The sequence below is a fragment of the Palaemon carinicauda genome, chromosome 22, assembly GCF_036898095.1.
Source record: "Palaemon carinicauda isolate YSFRI2023 chromosome 22, ASM3689809v2, whole genome shotgun sequence".
NCBI classification, from domain to species: domain Eukaryota; kingdom Metazoa; phylum Arthropoda; class Malacostraca; order Decapoda; family Palaemonidae; genus Palaemon; species Palaemon carinicauda.
In genome coordinates, this window is record NC_090746.1 from 53,306,407 (window position 1) to 53,321,292 (window position 14,886).

Sequence of the window (14,886 nt, forward strand, 5' to 3'; positions counted from 1 at the left end):
ATCATCCGTCAGAACAATTTTAGCATTAACAACCTTTTTGAACTTCTCCTCGAAAGCCCCCTGTATGAATTCGGGCTTGTCTCGGTGTCTGTCCGGATGTAACTTCATGGACAAGCCTTTGAAGGCTTTTTAAAACGTCTGCCCTGGTGGCCGTCTGACCCACACCCAAAACCTCATAATGGCTTTGGCTCTCCCATTTCTTCTTTAGTGCCTTGGTATCCTCTATGAATTTCAAACATTCCCTAGATCCCTCCACCTTCCTCGAAGCTTCGAAATCATTCATGGCAGCGTCGAAAAGGCCAAGTTTGAGAAGGTGTTTCCCTCGAAGCATGTAGGCTCGGCATCCTTGAAGACCTTTGTCCACAGCTTGACAACAGTCCAATACGATATCTATGTCCTGAGGGTTTCTGGAGGAAGCATTCGCCTCAGCCCGAAGGATGTGCAGAAGAGCGGTTTGTTCTTTGTTGTCCGAATCTATTGCCAAGGCATCTGTAAAGATGGCCATGGCCTCGTCGAACCTTTTATTTTCATGAGCCGATAACCCATCCTGTAATAACTTCCCCCGCTTATCTTCCTCCTTATTTTCCGTTTCCTTCTTACACTCTTTCTTCAGTTCTTCATTCTTTGGCAGTTCGTTCACCTTAGAGTCTCTTTTGATGGACTCCTTTTCCTTTTCTTGATCCTTCTTACACCCTTTCTTCAGTTCTTCATTCTTCGGCGGTTCGTTCACTTTAGAGTCTCTTTTGACGGACTCCTTTTCCTTTTCTTGATCCTTCTTACACTCTTTCTTCAGTTCTTCATTCTTCGGCGGTTCGTTCACCTTAGAGTCTCTTTTGACGGACTCCTTTTCCTTTTCTTGATCCTTCTTACACTCTTTCTTCAGTTCTTCATTCTTCGGCGGTTCGTTCACCTTAGAGTCTCTTTTGACGGACTCCTTTTCCTTTTCTTGATCCTTCTTACACTCTTTCTTCAGTTCTTCATTCTTCGGCGGTTCGTTCACCTTAGAGTCTCTTTTGACGGACTCCTTTTCCTTTTCTTGATGATCAGAATTCTTCTCAGCTTTCGTAGAATCCTTCGCCTGTTTCTCGGCCTTCAGTTTGTTTATTTCGTTCCTCAATTGTTCCTTTTGCGCTTGAGTTGCCTCATTTTCAGTTTTAAGAATCTCAAGTAACCTCTCCTGTTTCTTCATCTCAAGATCTTTCTTGGTGCATTCTTTCAAGAGATTTTGGTAATCCGACGCCATCTTTGCATTCAGCTTCTCTTGCTCCTCTTTCGCTGCATTCAATTCATCTACCTTATTTTTCCATATAATGATATGATCCTTTTGGAATTTCTTCGGTTCCTTGTGCCCAATTTTAAGAATTTCCAGTAACCTTTCCTGTTGTTTTAACCTATCATCTTTATTGGCGCACAGTTTCTTCAGATTTTCATAATCCGACGCCATTTTATCTCGCAACTTTTCTTGCTTTTCTTTCTCTACCTTTAGTTCTTCTACTTCATTTCTCAATTTATTTACTATATTCTTTTGCCATTTCTTCGGTCGATTATTTTCCGTTTTAAGAATTTCCAGTAACTTTTTCTGTTCTTTTAGTTGAAGATCTTTTTCCTTGTACGCCTTTTCCAGATTTTGATAGTCAGACGCCATCTTAGCTTTCTGCCTTTCTTGCTCGTCTTTTTCCCTCTTCAATTCATTTATTTTACTGCTTAATTGATTTAATTGGTCCGTTTTCTGATTCTGAACTTTCTTCATGGTTTGATTTTCAGTTTTTAGAATTTCCAGCAATTTTTCTTGTTCCTTCATTTGGAGGTCTTTTTGGGCGCAGTCTTTTTCCAATTTTTCTATTTTCTCATTCAAAATTCTATTAATTTCTTCCTTTTCCATTTTAAGAATGTCCTCTTTCTTCTCCTGTTCCTTGATTTGGAGGTCTTTTTGGACGCAGTCTTTTTCCAATTTTTCTATTTTCTCATTCAAAATTCTATCAATTTCTTCCTTTTCCATTTTAAGAATGTCCTCTTTCTTCTCCTGTTCCTTGATTTGGAGGTCTTTATGGCCGCAGGCTTTTTCCAATTTTTCTATTTTCTCATTCAAAATTTTCTGAATTTCTTCCCTTTCCGTTTTAAGAATTTCCTCTCTCTTCTGTTGTTCCTTCATTTGGAGGTGTTTTTCGGCACAATCAATTTTTAGCTTTTGATTCTCAGTCTCTTTCTGGGTTATGAGTTTTTCTTGCTTTTCTTTCTCTGTCTTCATTTCATCTAAAGCTCCTCTCAATTCATGTAGTTCTCCGAGTAACTTGTTGTTTTCCCCCTCAAGATTTTCCTCAAGATTTTCCACCAGAGTTCTTCGATCCTCTCCGTCCAATTCTGAAACACTTCCACCTTTAGCAATCCTTCTCATAGCAAACATTATTCCGCCGAATATGACGCCAGCAGCAGTCAAACCGATGCAAATGTTCTTGTTACTATGAGAAAGGATATCTTCCCTTCCTCCAATGTCGAATTCGCGGAGCAGTTTCCCAACGAACCATCTTGATTTCATCTGGTCGTTGAATCTCAAAGCTTCTGCTTTCATTTGCCGCAATCCAAGTTCACATCCACGTAGTTCCTCACGGCCTTTAAAAAAGCCCCCAATCCAAGGACAGCTCTGCAGCCATCCCCCGAGGAATCCATCCTGAGAGGCGGCTGCACGACAGTCTCCAAAACGCGGCGCCTCTGGGAGAACCCAGCCAAACCATTTGAAGACCGACGACTCCTGGAGGGTTTGCAGCTGTCCCTGAAGGTTTAACATCATATTCTCGCATGCAGCATTCCGTTCTTGGATAACAGAAACTGCATTCTGAGTCCAGTTGTATTTTTCTTTAACAAAGTCTCCGATGATATTCACCCACAATCCGAATACTTGATTCAACTTTGAAGCCATAATCATACATACCGAGCTGAGGTTCGTATCAGCATTGATTTGAAAAAAATAATGAGGTGAAAATTCAAAGGATTCTGAAGACTTTTCAGTCGCCTGAAGACATTTTCGAGTCACCGACTCCAACGATAGGTCTCCAAGACATTTTTTCCTCCTTTCCCGTCTGAAGACGGTATTAACTTAACAAAAATAATAATAATAATAATAATAATAATAATAATAATAATAATAATAATAATAATAATAATAATGATAATATATGATAAATAATTAATAATTAATAATAATAATAATAATAATAATAATAATAATAATATTTGTCATCCAATATTATTGAAATGATCCTCAAGTCTCCTGGAGACTTTGTGGAGTTACCTACTCCAACGACAGATCTCCAAGACATTTTTTCCTCCTTTCCCGTCTGATGACGGTGTTAACTTAAGAAATAATAATAATAATAATAATAATAATATTAATAATAATAATAATAATAATAATAATAATAATAATAATAATAATAATAATAATAAAAGATGATAATCATATTTTTATCTAATATAATTGAAATGATCCACAAGGCACCAATAGAGTTGGAAGACCTAGGGCTACTTGGCTGAAGACTGTGAAGCGAGAATTTGATGATGAATGGAGAAGTATTGAAATAACAGCTCAAGATAGAGACGACTGGCGAAATTTTACCGAGGCCCTTTTCGTCAATAGACGTAGGAGGAGATGATGTTGATCATTACAATTTAATAGTGCGAAATAAATTTTTCTATCGAATATGTGATATTAAGTATATATTTACATCCTCTCTTATGAAAGTTTCCCGTCATTGCTTTAAAGGTTAATTATCACATTATGTGTAGCATGTATATATATATATATATATATATATATATATATATATATATATATATATATATATATATATATATATATATATATATATATATATATACAGTATATATATATATATATATATATATATATATATATATATATATATATATATAGCCTATATATATGCACGAATACAACGAAATCTTAATTTTTCCATGTGTGGCTATATAGACATATATATATATATATATATATATATATATATATATATATATATATGTGTGTGTGTGTGTGTTTGTGTGTGTGTGTATAACACACACACGCATATATATATATATATATATATATATATATATACAGTATATATAGCATCGTCATCATCCCAGGTGGATCCCTAAAGAGAGAGAGAGAGAGAGAGAGAGAGAGAGAGAGAGAGAGAGAGAGAGCAGCTGCGAGGATAATGTAAACAAAGGATATATCATTCTGATTTATATTAATTGGAATAGTCAGTTCCAACAATATTTGAGTAGGCCTATGTTCCATATAAAAATGTAATAAGGAATTCAAATATATATATATATATATATATATATATATATATATATATATATATATATATATATATATAATAGTTATTTCTTATTAAGTACTGAAATTTTTTATGTGAATTTGATTACTATGTCTTTGTATCATTGTTCGGACACTCAATGGAAAGATAATAATTTTAATAATTACGATAGTTATCATAATTCTAAAGATTTCAATAATAACAATTTTAATATTTTTGATAATTTTAATATTATTATGAGGAAATGTATTGAAATTATCATTAAAAAATATTATCATTGGGAACTCCCAGACGGGTTTTGAAACAGGATTAAAGGTTTATTACTCTAAGAGCAGATTTAAGAAACTTTAGGAGCTCAGTTGATTTTTGAAACTGGATTAAAGGGTTTATAATTCTAAGAGCAGATTTAAGAAACTTAAGGAGCTCAAATGATTTTTTATTTTTCCGCTCGGGGATTTCTTATCTTTCACGTTACTTACGTAATTTATTTACGGTCAAATACGTCGTAAACACACCTTACAAGGCCCCACCTTACCCATGATCTTCCAGTGTGCTTTCGAAAGGTTAAATCTTCTTACACTCCAAGCAATGCCAACAGAACTTTTCTCCCTTGCAGAAACATAACTTCTTTCGTATCCAGTGCTAAGGTAAAGGAATAACTGTTATCTTGGACTTTCATAAATGATTGTTCTTTATTTTATACTTAGTTTTGAGTTTCTGTGTACTATAAACTCTCTCTCTCTCTCTCTCTCTCTCTCTCTCTCTCTCTCTCTCTCTCTCTCTCTCTCATTTCTGGCTTTCATATATGTTTATTCTTTATTTGTATTTGTCTGTAGGTGTCTGCGTACTATAAACTCTCTCTCTCTCTCTCTCTCTCTCTCTCTCTCTCTCTCTCTCTCTCTCTCTCTCTCTCTCTCTCTCTCTCTCTCATTTCGGACTTTTACATATGAATATTCTTTATTTGTATTTGTCTGTAGGTTTCTGTGTACTATAAACTCTCTCTCTCTCTCTCTCTCTCTCTCTCTCTCTCTCTCTCTCTCTCTCTCTCTCTCTCTCTCTCTCTCTCTCTCTCTCTCTCTCTCTCTCTCTCTCATACTCTGTTGTGCATTAAATGGATAACTAGTATAAATATTGAACTTAAAGGTTGTTAAAATCATTAGGATATTGAAAATTCAACCACCTAACCCGACAGGTGAAACTCAAAAATTATAGATTTCAATTTCTTAAAGGTTGGACTTGATAATTTGTGATATGTTTAATACCCAAGCATTTGCCTTATAGCAATCGTTTAAACCCTAGAATAATCGATTATTTTTTTCACAAAATAACTTTAGAGCGAGCGAGCTTTGCTAGACTATAGTTCCAACATTTATTATTAGTAAAGTGTAAAGATAACGTATTTATAATACCAAATTGAATAGCATTTTGGAAGCAGAGTTGCTAGGAGTAGGGTATATAAAAATAGCATCTTTTCTAAATAGTTGAAAATTATAACAAGACTGGGGTTCGAGTACCGCTCAAACTCGTTAGTTCCTTTGGTCATTGCAACCTTACCATCCTTGTAAGGTAAGGATGGGGGTTTTGGGGAGCTTATAGGTCTACCTACTGAGTCATCAGCAGCCATTGCCTGGCCCTCCTTGGTCCTAGCTTGGGTGGAGAGGAGGCTTGGTGTTTTTTTCACCTTAAAACAACTTGAAAACAGGGTTTTTTCACTTTAAAACAACTTGAAAACAGGGTTTTTTCACCTGAAAACAACTTGAAAACAGGGGGGTTTTTCACCTTGAAACAACTTGAAAACAGTGGGGTTTTTCACCTTAAAACAACTTGAAAACAGCGGGTTTTTTCACCTTAAAACAACTTGAAAACAGTGGGGTTTTTCACCTTAAAACAATTTGAAAACGAGGTTTTTTCACCTTAAAACAATTTGAAAAAGGGGTTATTTCACCTTAAAACAACTTGAAAACAGCGGGCTTTTTCACCTTAAAACAATTTGAAAACAGTAGTTTTTTCCCTTTAAACAACTTGAAAACAGCGGGGTTTTTTACCTTAAAGCAACTTGAAAACAGCGGGGCTTTTCACCTTAAAACAATCTGAAAACAGCAGTTTTTTCCTTTTAAACAACTTGATAACAGCGGGTTTTTTTCACCTTAAAACAACTTGAAAACAGCGGGCTTTTTCACCTTGAAACAATCTGAAAACATCGGTTTTTTCACTTTAAAACAACTTGAAAACAGCGGGGTTTTTCACCTTAAAACAACTTGAAAACAGCGGGCTTTTTCACCTTGAAACAATCTGAAAACATCGGTTTTTTCACTTTAAAACAACTTGAAAACAGCGGGGTTTTTCACCTTAAAACAACTTGAAAACAGCGGGCTTTTTCACCTTGAAACAACTTGAAAACAGCGGGGTTTTTTACCTTAAAACAGCTTGAAAACAGCGGGGTTTTTCACCTTAAAACAATCTGAAAACAGTGGTTTTTTTCACTTTAAAACAACTTGAAAACAGCGGGGTTTTTCACCTTAAAACAACTCGAAAAAAGCGGGCTTTTTCACCTTGAAACAACTTGAAAACAGGGGGGTTTTTCACCTTAAAACAGCTTGAAAACAGCGGGGTTTTTCACCTTAAAACAATCTGAAAACAGTGGTTTTTTTCACTTTAAAACAACTTGAAAACAGCGGGGTTTTTCACCTTAAAACAACTTGAAAACAGCGGGCTTTTTCACCTTAAAACAATTTGAAAACAGGGGGGTTTTTCACCTTAAAACAACTTGAAAACAGCGGGCTTTTTCACCTTAAAAAAATTTGAAAACAGCTAATTTTTCACTTTAAAACAACTTAAAAACAGCGGGGTTTTTCACCTTAAAACAACTTGAAAACAGCGGATTTTTTCACCTTAAAACAACTTGAAAACAGCGGAATTTTTCACCTTAAAAAAGCTTGAAAACAGCGGGGTTTTTCACCTTAAAACAACTCGAAAACCGCGGAGTTTTTCACCTTAAAACAACTTGAAAACAGCGGGGTTTTTCACCTTAAAACAATTTGAAAACAGCGGGTTTTTTCTCCTTAAAACAACTTGAAAACACACACTGGGGCAACGGATAGATAGAATTAATAATTTAAAATCTTAAATCTTTAGTTTTCTTTAGGAAGTAAACTGTACTGAACAACCGATTTTAACATTTCAACCAACCCGTGTTTCTATTCCATTACAGATGAAGACCCTATTATTTTCCCTCGCCCTCCTGGCCATATCTGGCCACTACATGACCAGTGCTGAAGCTAACCAGCTCATTGCTTGTCCTGCCTCTGTGTCTGAAGGATGTCCCAAGCCCCAAGGACTTTATCCAGTCTATTTCCCTCACCCGGAGCATTGCTCCAAGTTCTGTGAATGTGGAGTCGAAGGCATTGCTTGGGAAGTCACTTGCGATCACAGCCTGTACTGGAATGACAAAATAAATGCCTGCGATTGGCCTGCAAATGTAAGTCTTAATTTATCAATTTGTTTATTTAATTTATTTCCAGCATGGAGTATTTTAAAGGAAATTAGATATATGGTATAATTATTCATTACTTCTCTTGTAGTTTGTTTATTTCCTCTGATCGCTGGGTTATTTTCCCTGTTGGAGCCCTTGGGCTTATAGCATCCTGCTTTTCTAAATAGCGTTGTAGCTTAGCAAGTAATAATAATAATAATAATAATAATAATAATAATAATAATAATAGTAATAATTATTATTATTATTATTATTATTATTATTACTATTATTATGATAATAATAATAATAATAATGATAATAATAATTGTAATAATAATAATGCTAATAATAATTATAACAATAATGATAATAAAATGATAATAACTAATAAATAATAATAATAATAATAAAATGATAATAATGATAATAATAATAATAGTAATAAAATAAAATAATAATAATAATAATAATAATAATAATAATAATAATAATAATAATAATAGATATCTAAAATAAAAAAGACGATGTTTTCTTCTTCCAGGTTGATTGTGGAAGCCGAGGAAAGCCTTAGAAGACTTCAGCTACACAGATGGAATTTGCGTCCAACATTCAAGATGTGTATCAAGATAGGATTCGATCAAAATTAGAATTTTGTCCTTTTTAGTTGAACTCTGTATTCGATCAAAATTATAATTGTCTCCTTTTTAATTGAGTTCTGTATATGTTGAAATAAATGCAATTCCTCACAATTTTTGTTTTTGTTTGACTCAGCCCCACATGCTCGCATACATAGATGTATACACACGTAGGGCCTATGTGTATATAAACTTAATGTGTACATATATTCATACACACATACACACACACATATATTATATATATATATATATATATATATATATATATATATATATATATATATATATATATATATATATTCAAATAAGCCATGCATTCTAATCTTTCTTCATGGCTAAATGGTACTGTCACTGTCATACAAGTATCCGGGACCAGGGTTCGATTCCCAGCCAGTCAGATGCTATTGTCTTTGAGTGATTTCGCCTTGGGACTCTGATCCCGAGGTCGATAAGAGAATCAAGACATTAATGTATTAAAATATATGGCTTATTTTAATAAGAAAAACCCTCCTAAATGTGCATAATTTATCATATATATATATATATATATATATATATATATATATATATATATATATATATATATATATATATATATATATATATATACGTGTGCATATAGTTACAGATTATTTCAAATTACTGTAACTAAGATTTATGTCTACTGCAGGTTCTAGAACTTTCAAATTATTGGAACCAAGATATATGTCTAGTATAGTTTCTAGACCATTCAAACAAGAGGCCCCCAAGACTATACAATTAGCTCCCACTAGATATACGAAAGACTGAACATATTATCAAGACTTTCAAGAGGAAACTGAAGACTTTCTTGCTTTCTAAATGCTTCAATAATGTGGATTTGACAATAAACGAGCAATATGCTGTGTAAAATGCTGAATGCCTTGGAATGTAGGCCTATACGATAAATTGATGATGTAGGTCCTGTAAGGGCACAGGGTATCCCTGTGTGATAGGACAAGAAAAACAGTCCTCCAAAATGAAACCAGTGTTCTCTATTCTTGGGTAGTACCATAACCTCTGTACCGTGGTCTTCCACTGTCTTGGGTTAGAGTTTTCTTGCTTGAAGGTACACTCGGGCACACTATTCTATCTTATTTCTCTTCCTCTTGTTAAAGATTTCATAGTTTATATAGGAAATATTTATTTCATCGTTGTTACTGTTCTTAAAATATTTTATTTTTCCTTATTTCCTTTCTTCACTGGGCTATTTTCCCTTTTGAAGCCCCTAGGCTTGTAGCATCCTTCTTTTCCAACTATGGTTGTAGCTTAGATTGTAATGATAATAATAATAATAATAATAATAATAATAATAATAATAATAATAACAATAATAATAATAACAACAACTAAAGCCTAACAGGATGATATGTTCATAGAATCTTCTCTTCCTTATGTTTTGTTCAATTTCTATAGTTTATATAGGAAATATTTATTTTGATTTCAAAACCACGATATCACCTTAATAAACGACCATGCGACCCTGACTGGAACGAAGAGACAATTGGCATATAATTCCAAATTAGTATATTCACAAAGAATATAATTATCAAAATACTACTCATCTCGGAATTCATGATTTTCAGTTTATAATTAATGCAAAATATCGAAAACATCACTATAGTTTACTATTGGTTTGCTATTATGATTTTCTCCTGTCTTAACCAGTTTATACTTAACAAAATCTGAAGCAAAATCTTTAGTCTCATGGTCACCAATGTCACTATGTGTGGCAATTAAATAATAAATAATGAGAAGCGAATTAGACGACTTTTACATCGTAAGAGGATTTATTGTCTAAGTTGAGTTTTATAGAAAAATTAGCAGAAATCTTCTTCAAAGTGAATAACTGTTTTAAGTACATCTTCAACAGAGGCAGTCACCATTAACACATGGATGACATAACCACTTCACTGTATTATTATTATTATTATTATTATTATTATTATTATTATTATTATTATTATTATTATTACATACAAACATATACCAAGACACTTTCCCCAATTTTTGGGGGGTAGCCGACATCAAACAAATGAAACAAAAAAGGGGACCTCTCTTCTCTAAGTTCCTCCCAGCCTGACAAGGGATTCAATTATTATTATTATTATTATTATTATTATTATTATTATTATTATTATTATTATTATTATTATCAGCTAAGCTATAACCCTAGTTGGAAAAGTAGGATATGCTATAAGCCCATGGGCTCCAACAAGTAAAGTAACCCAGTAAGGAAAGGAAACAAGGAATAATAGAATATTTTAAGAACAGTAACATTAAAATAAATATTTCCTATATAAACTATAAAAACGCAGACAAAGCAAGAGGAAGAGAAATAAGATAGAATAGTGTGCCCGAGTGTACCCTCAAGCAAAAAACACTAATCCAAGACAGTGGAAGGCCATGGTACAGAGGCTATGGCACTACACAAGACTAGAGAACAATAGTTTGATTTTGGAGTGTAACATATATTTAGCGCTTTCACCATGACAGGCTTATAATATTACTTCCAGTAATCTAAGGAAAGATGTCACAAGGACCATAAACTTGAAGAAAGAGTTGTTGACACTCGGTGAGTGGCCTCTTAAACTGTCTTAAACTGTCAGTATTCTACAGAGTGATAAGCTATCTAGTTCACTTTTTTTTTTATTACTTTTCAGATGTTTTAAGAACAATAACATCAAAATAAATATTTCCAATATAAACTATAAAAACTTTAACAAAACAAGAGGAAGAGAAATTGGATAGAATGTTGTGCCCGAGCGTGAGCAGACAGAAGGCCTAATGACATAATGCCTAAGGACAGAATGCCTAAGGACAAAATGTCTAATTCCTCAACACGGACAAAATGCCTAATGGACAAAATGCCTAACATGCAAAATGCCTAATGGACAAAACATCTGAAAAGTAATAAAAAAGTGAACTAGATAGCTTATCACTCTGTAGAATACTGACCTCGGCCAAGGCTGTTTAGTTTACTTCTTACTGCTATGAAATTCAATGACTCTTTGTTGGAGTTTGTCTAGGATATATTTGGCATTAAGGAGGACTTATAGATAACATGTTTATAAGATATGAAATATCCAAGGAACCCAAGGATAGAGAAGAAAAAAAAAACTTGTAACAAAAGTGTTTTTATTAAACTCTTTAAAACCATAATACAGACTAAATAATATTAGTTTTCTTTAAAAACATAAAACAGAATGAATATAAATTTATTTAATCATGAATAGGTTATTTACCGGAATTAAAGAAAATTCAAAGATTATGTGCCATAGCCCTTTGAAACCTACATCCTTATTGTAAGTTGCATTTACTCGAATATATTTCTTATTAACTTTTTCCTCATTTGCACCTAAGAGACAATAAATTTTATACTTGCATGTTCAGTTTTGATTTTTTCTGCTCCTGATAGTTTCTCCAAGAGAACCCTCTCCACATCACAGACAACCCACTTCGACACCTACCACAAGCTATAGCTTTGCTATGATTGTATGCCTGGAGTTTACCCAGTACCTCCTCTCCCACAGATGCTATTCCAGCAATAGCGGAATCCTTGAGTATATGCAAGAGGAAAAGACCCCCTATTTAGTTTCAACAGGTAAAGATGATCACTCAACCTTGATCCTTCACCTTCAAACTGAAAGGAAGGGATATCCTCTCATCACTAGACCTTTCCTAACTCATAAGGACTTACAACTTGCCTTTCTCCAGTCGGAATTGAGACCTTCCTCTCGGAACATGGTTCAAATCCTCCTATTGTTCCACTTCACCAGGCAACAAATTTTCACCGGGTTTAAGAAGACAATGTTCCTACACATACTGACAGCAGCCATATGAGTCAAGGAACTTCATGGCCTCTTTCGACATCGCCCATTAGTGAGAAGGGCGAAAGGCAATGTTCAGTTTCGTCCCCGAGTATGTCGCCAGACACATACTCCAGACACAGTCTCCAGAGGTGACGGATCCTACACAAGTCTCCACTCGGTAACAGACGATCCAGATCATCCGTTACTGTACCCACGGTAAGGTATGAGACTCTACCATAAGAGAATGGCAACAGCCCACCCAGGTCCCTTCTCTTGCCATCAGCACTGGGAGAGACTAAAGGAGGATCACCAAAACATCATCTCAACATGACGACTCACGATGTCAGGGGCATAGCTATGCCCCTGGTCCTTCTTCGCAGATTACTCTGTGACCCAGGTTTTACAAGAAAGGATGTGAATGCTTCAGGCGACTTTCACAGCCTTTCTCCTGCAAGACGTGACCCACAGGAACTTGATACGATTTCTATCAGTCCGGTGGTGGCTGCACAACAGCTGGTTGTACACCTCAACCTCCCTATTGGACAAGTAGCAGAAGGTTGAGGGCACTGTTACCCAGTTTTAGTCTGAGTGAATGAGAAGATTTGACTGGCTCCTATTCTTTTCTTCATCCTACCCTCTCGTGGGAAAAGCAGCATACTGGTTTCTCTGCATAAGCTAGCCTCAAACCACTGCCGGTAAACCATGCTCCCTTGTGTACCTAGTATTAACCCTGGAACAGTACGGTGGGTCGTCCACGACCCCGAGCGTCAAAAAAAAAGAGGTTTTTCTCACGTGACTCACCCCCGTGACTGAATTTGTGGGTGATCGACCTGCAGTCGGTGTCTCACCTACACACTCTAGTAGTGTCCAGATGTGCATCGCTGTAGCTGTACTCCTTCCCAGATTTCTGAGACGCGTCGGGGTCGAGCGCGACCGAGTTTACCCTTCTAAGGTAATTTGCATAATTATCAAAGTTATTACGTATTATGAAATTGTCGTAGAATGGTGCAACTTGTATACTGTAGGTTATCAGTTGTGGAAAGTCTTGGTGGATTGTTTGGCTACCATGTGCATGATTTTTTTTTTAGTTGAAATGTCGTTCATCACCACGAGGACCATTTTACCGCGAGTGCCCCTTTTTCATTTTTTTTCATTTTTTGGTCGTCATTTTTCCGTAAGAAATTGCCAAATAGTGTCGCAAAACTTTTGCTTTTTTAGTGTTGGAAAGTGTGTCTAGATGATCTGGCTACCCATGCGTGACTTTGTTTTTGTCAGATACGCCGTAGATATTGGTATGTGGGGTATTTTCCTGCGGTTGCCAATTTCTGTTTTTTTCCAATATTTGTAAAAATTTACTACGTAGTAAGGAATTGCCGTATATTATTGATTTTTTTTCATGTTTATTTGTTAGAAAGTGTGCCGTGATGGTTGGGCTAACACGTGCATGTCTTTTTTTTTTTATCTGAGATGCCGTATAATAGAATGTTGGCCATTTTTCTGCGAGTGCCCCTTTTAATTTGTTTTGCATTTTTTTGCTTAGTCATGTTACCGTAAGGAATTGGCAAGTAGTGTCGCAAAATTTATATTTCTATAGTGTTGAAAAGTGTTTCTAGATGATCTGGCTACACATGCGTATCTTTTTTTTTAGCCAGATATGGTGTATATATAGGTATGTGTTCGATTTTCCTGTGATTGCCATTTTTTCGTTTTTTCCCATTTCTTTCAAAATTACTACGTACTAAGGAACTATCACTGAGTAATGATTCATTTAGATGTTTATTTGTCGGAAAATGTGCCTTGATGGTTTGCCTAGCACGTGGCTGAAATTTTTTTCTTCTGAAATGCCGTATATTAGAATGTTGGCCATTTTTCCGCGAGTGCCCCTTTTTATTTGTTTTGCATTTTTTGCTTAGTCATGTTACCGCAAGGAATTGGCAAGTAGTGTCGCAAAACTTATATTTTTATAGTGTTGGAAAGTGTTTCTAGATGATCTGGCTACCCATGCCTATCTTTTTTATTAGCCAGATATGGCGTATATATAGGTATGTGTTCTATTTTCCAGTGATTGCCATTTTTTCGTTTTTTCCCATTTCTTTCAAAATTACTACGTACTAAGGAACTATCAAAGAGTAATGATTCATTTAGATGTTTATTTATCGGAAAATGTGCCTTGATGGTTTGCCTAGCACGTGGCTGAAATTTTTTTTTTTTTCTGAAATGCCGTATATTAGAATGTTGGCCATTTTTCTGCGAGTGCCCCTTTTTATTTGTTTTGCATTTTTTTGCTTAGTCATGTTACCGTAGTGTCGCAAAACTTATATTTTTATAGTGTTGGAAAGTGTTTCTAGATGATCTGGCTACCCATGCCTATCTTTATTTGTAGCCAGATATGGCGTATATATAGGTGTGTTCGATTTTCCTGCGATTGCCACTTTTTCGTTTTTTCTCATTTCTTTCAAAATTACTACGTACTAAGGAACTATCACAGAGTAATGATTCATTTAGATGTTTATTTGTCGGAAAATTTTGTTTACTTCTTTTTTGATTGAATATCATCAAATTTTTTTAGCTAAAATATTATATTGTTTTACATTTTTTTTTTTTTTCGATTTTACTTC

The 14,886-nt window shown here is 34.7% G+C and overlaps 1 protein-coding gene and 1 long non-coding RNA gene across 2 annotated transcripts; one reads left to right on the forward strand and one right to left on the reverse strand.

Moving 5' to 3' along the window:
• Positions 1-25: 25 nt before the first annotated feature.
• On the reverse strand, positions 26-2,917 carry LOC137615887 (golgin subfamily A member 6-like protein 26). The gene has a single exon (XM_068345573.1). The coding sequence runs from the start codon at positions 2,915-2,917 to the stop codon at positions 26-28; it is 2,892 nt and encodes a 963-aa protein (XP_068201674.1).
• Positions 2,918-4,822: 1,905 nt separating this feature from the next.
• LOC137616087 (uncharacterized) lies at positions 4,823-8,550 on the forward strand. Its single transcript, XR_011039276.1, has 3 exons — positions 4,823-4,972; positions 7,537-7,803; positions 8,342-8,550. It is a non-coding gene; the product is annotated as an uncharacterized lncRNA (long non-coding RNA).
• The last annotated feature ends 6,336 nt before the right edge of the window (positions 8,551-14,886 follow it).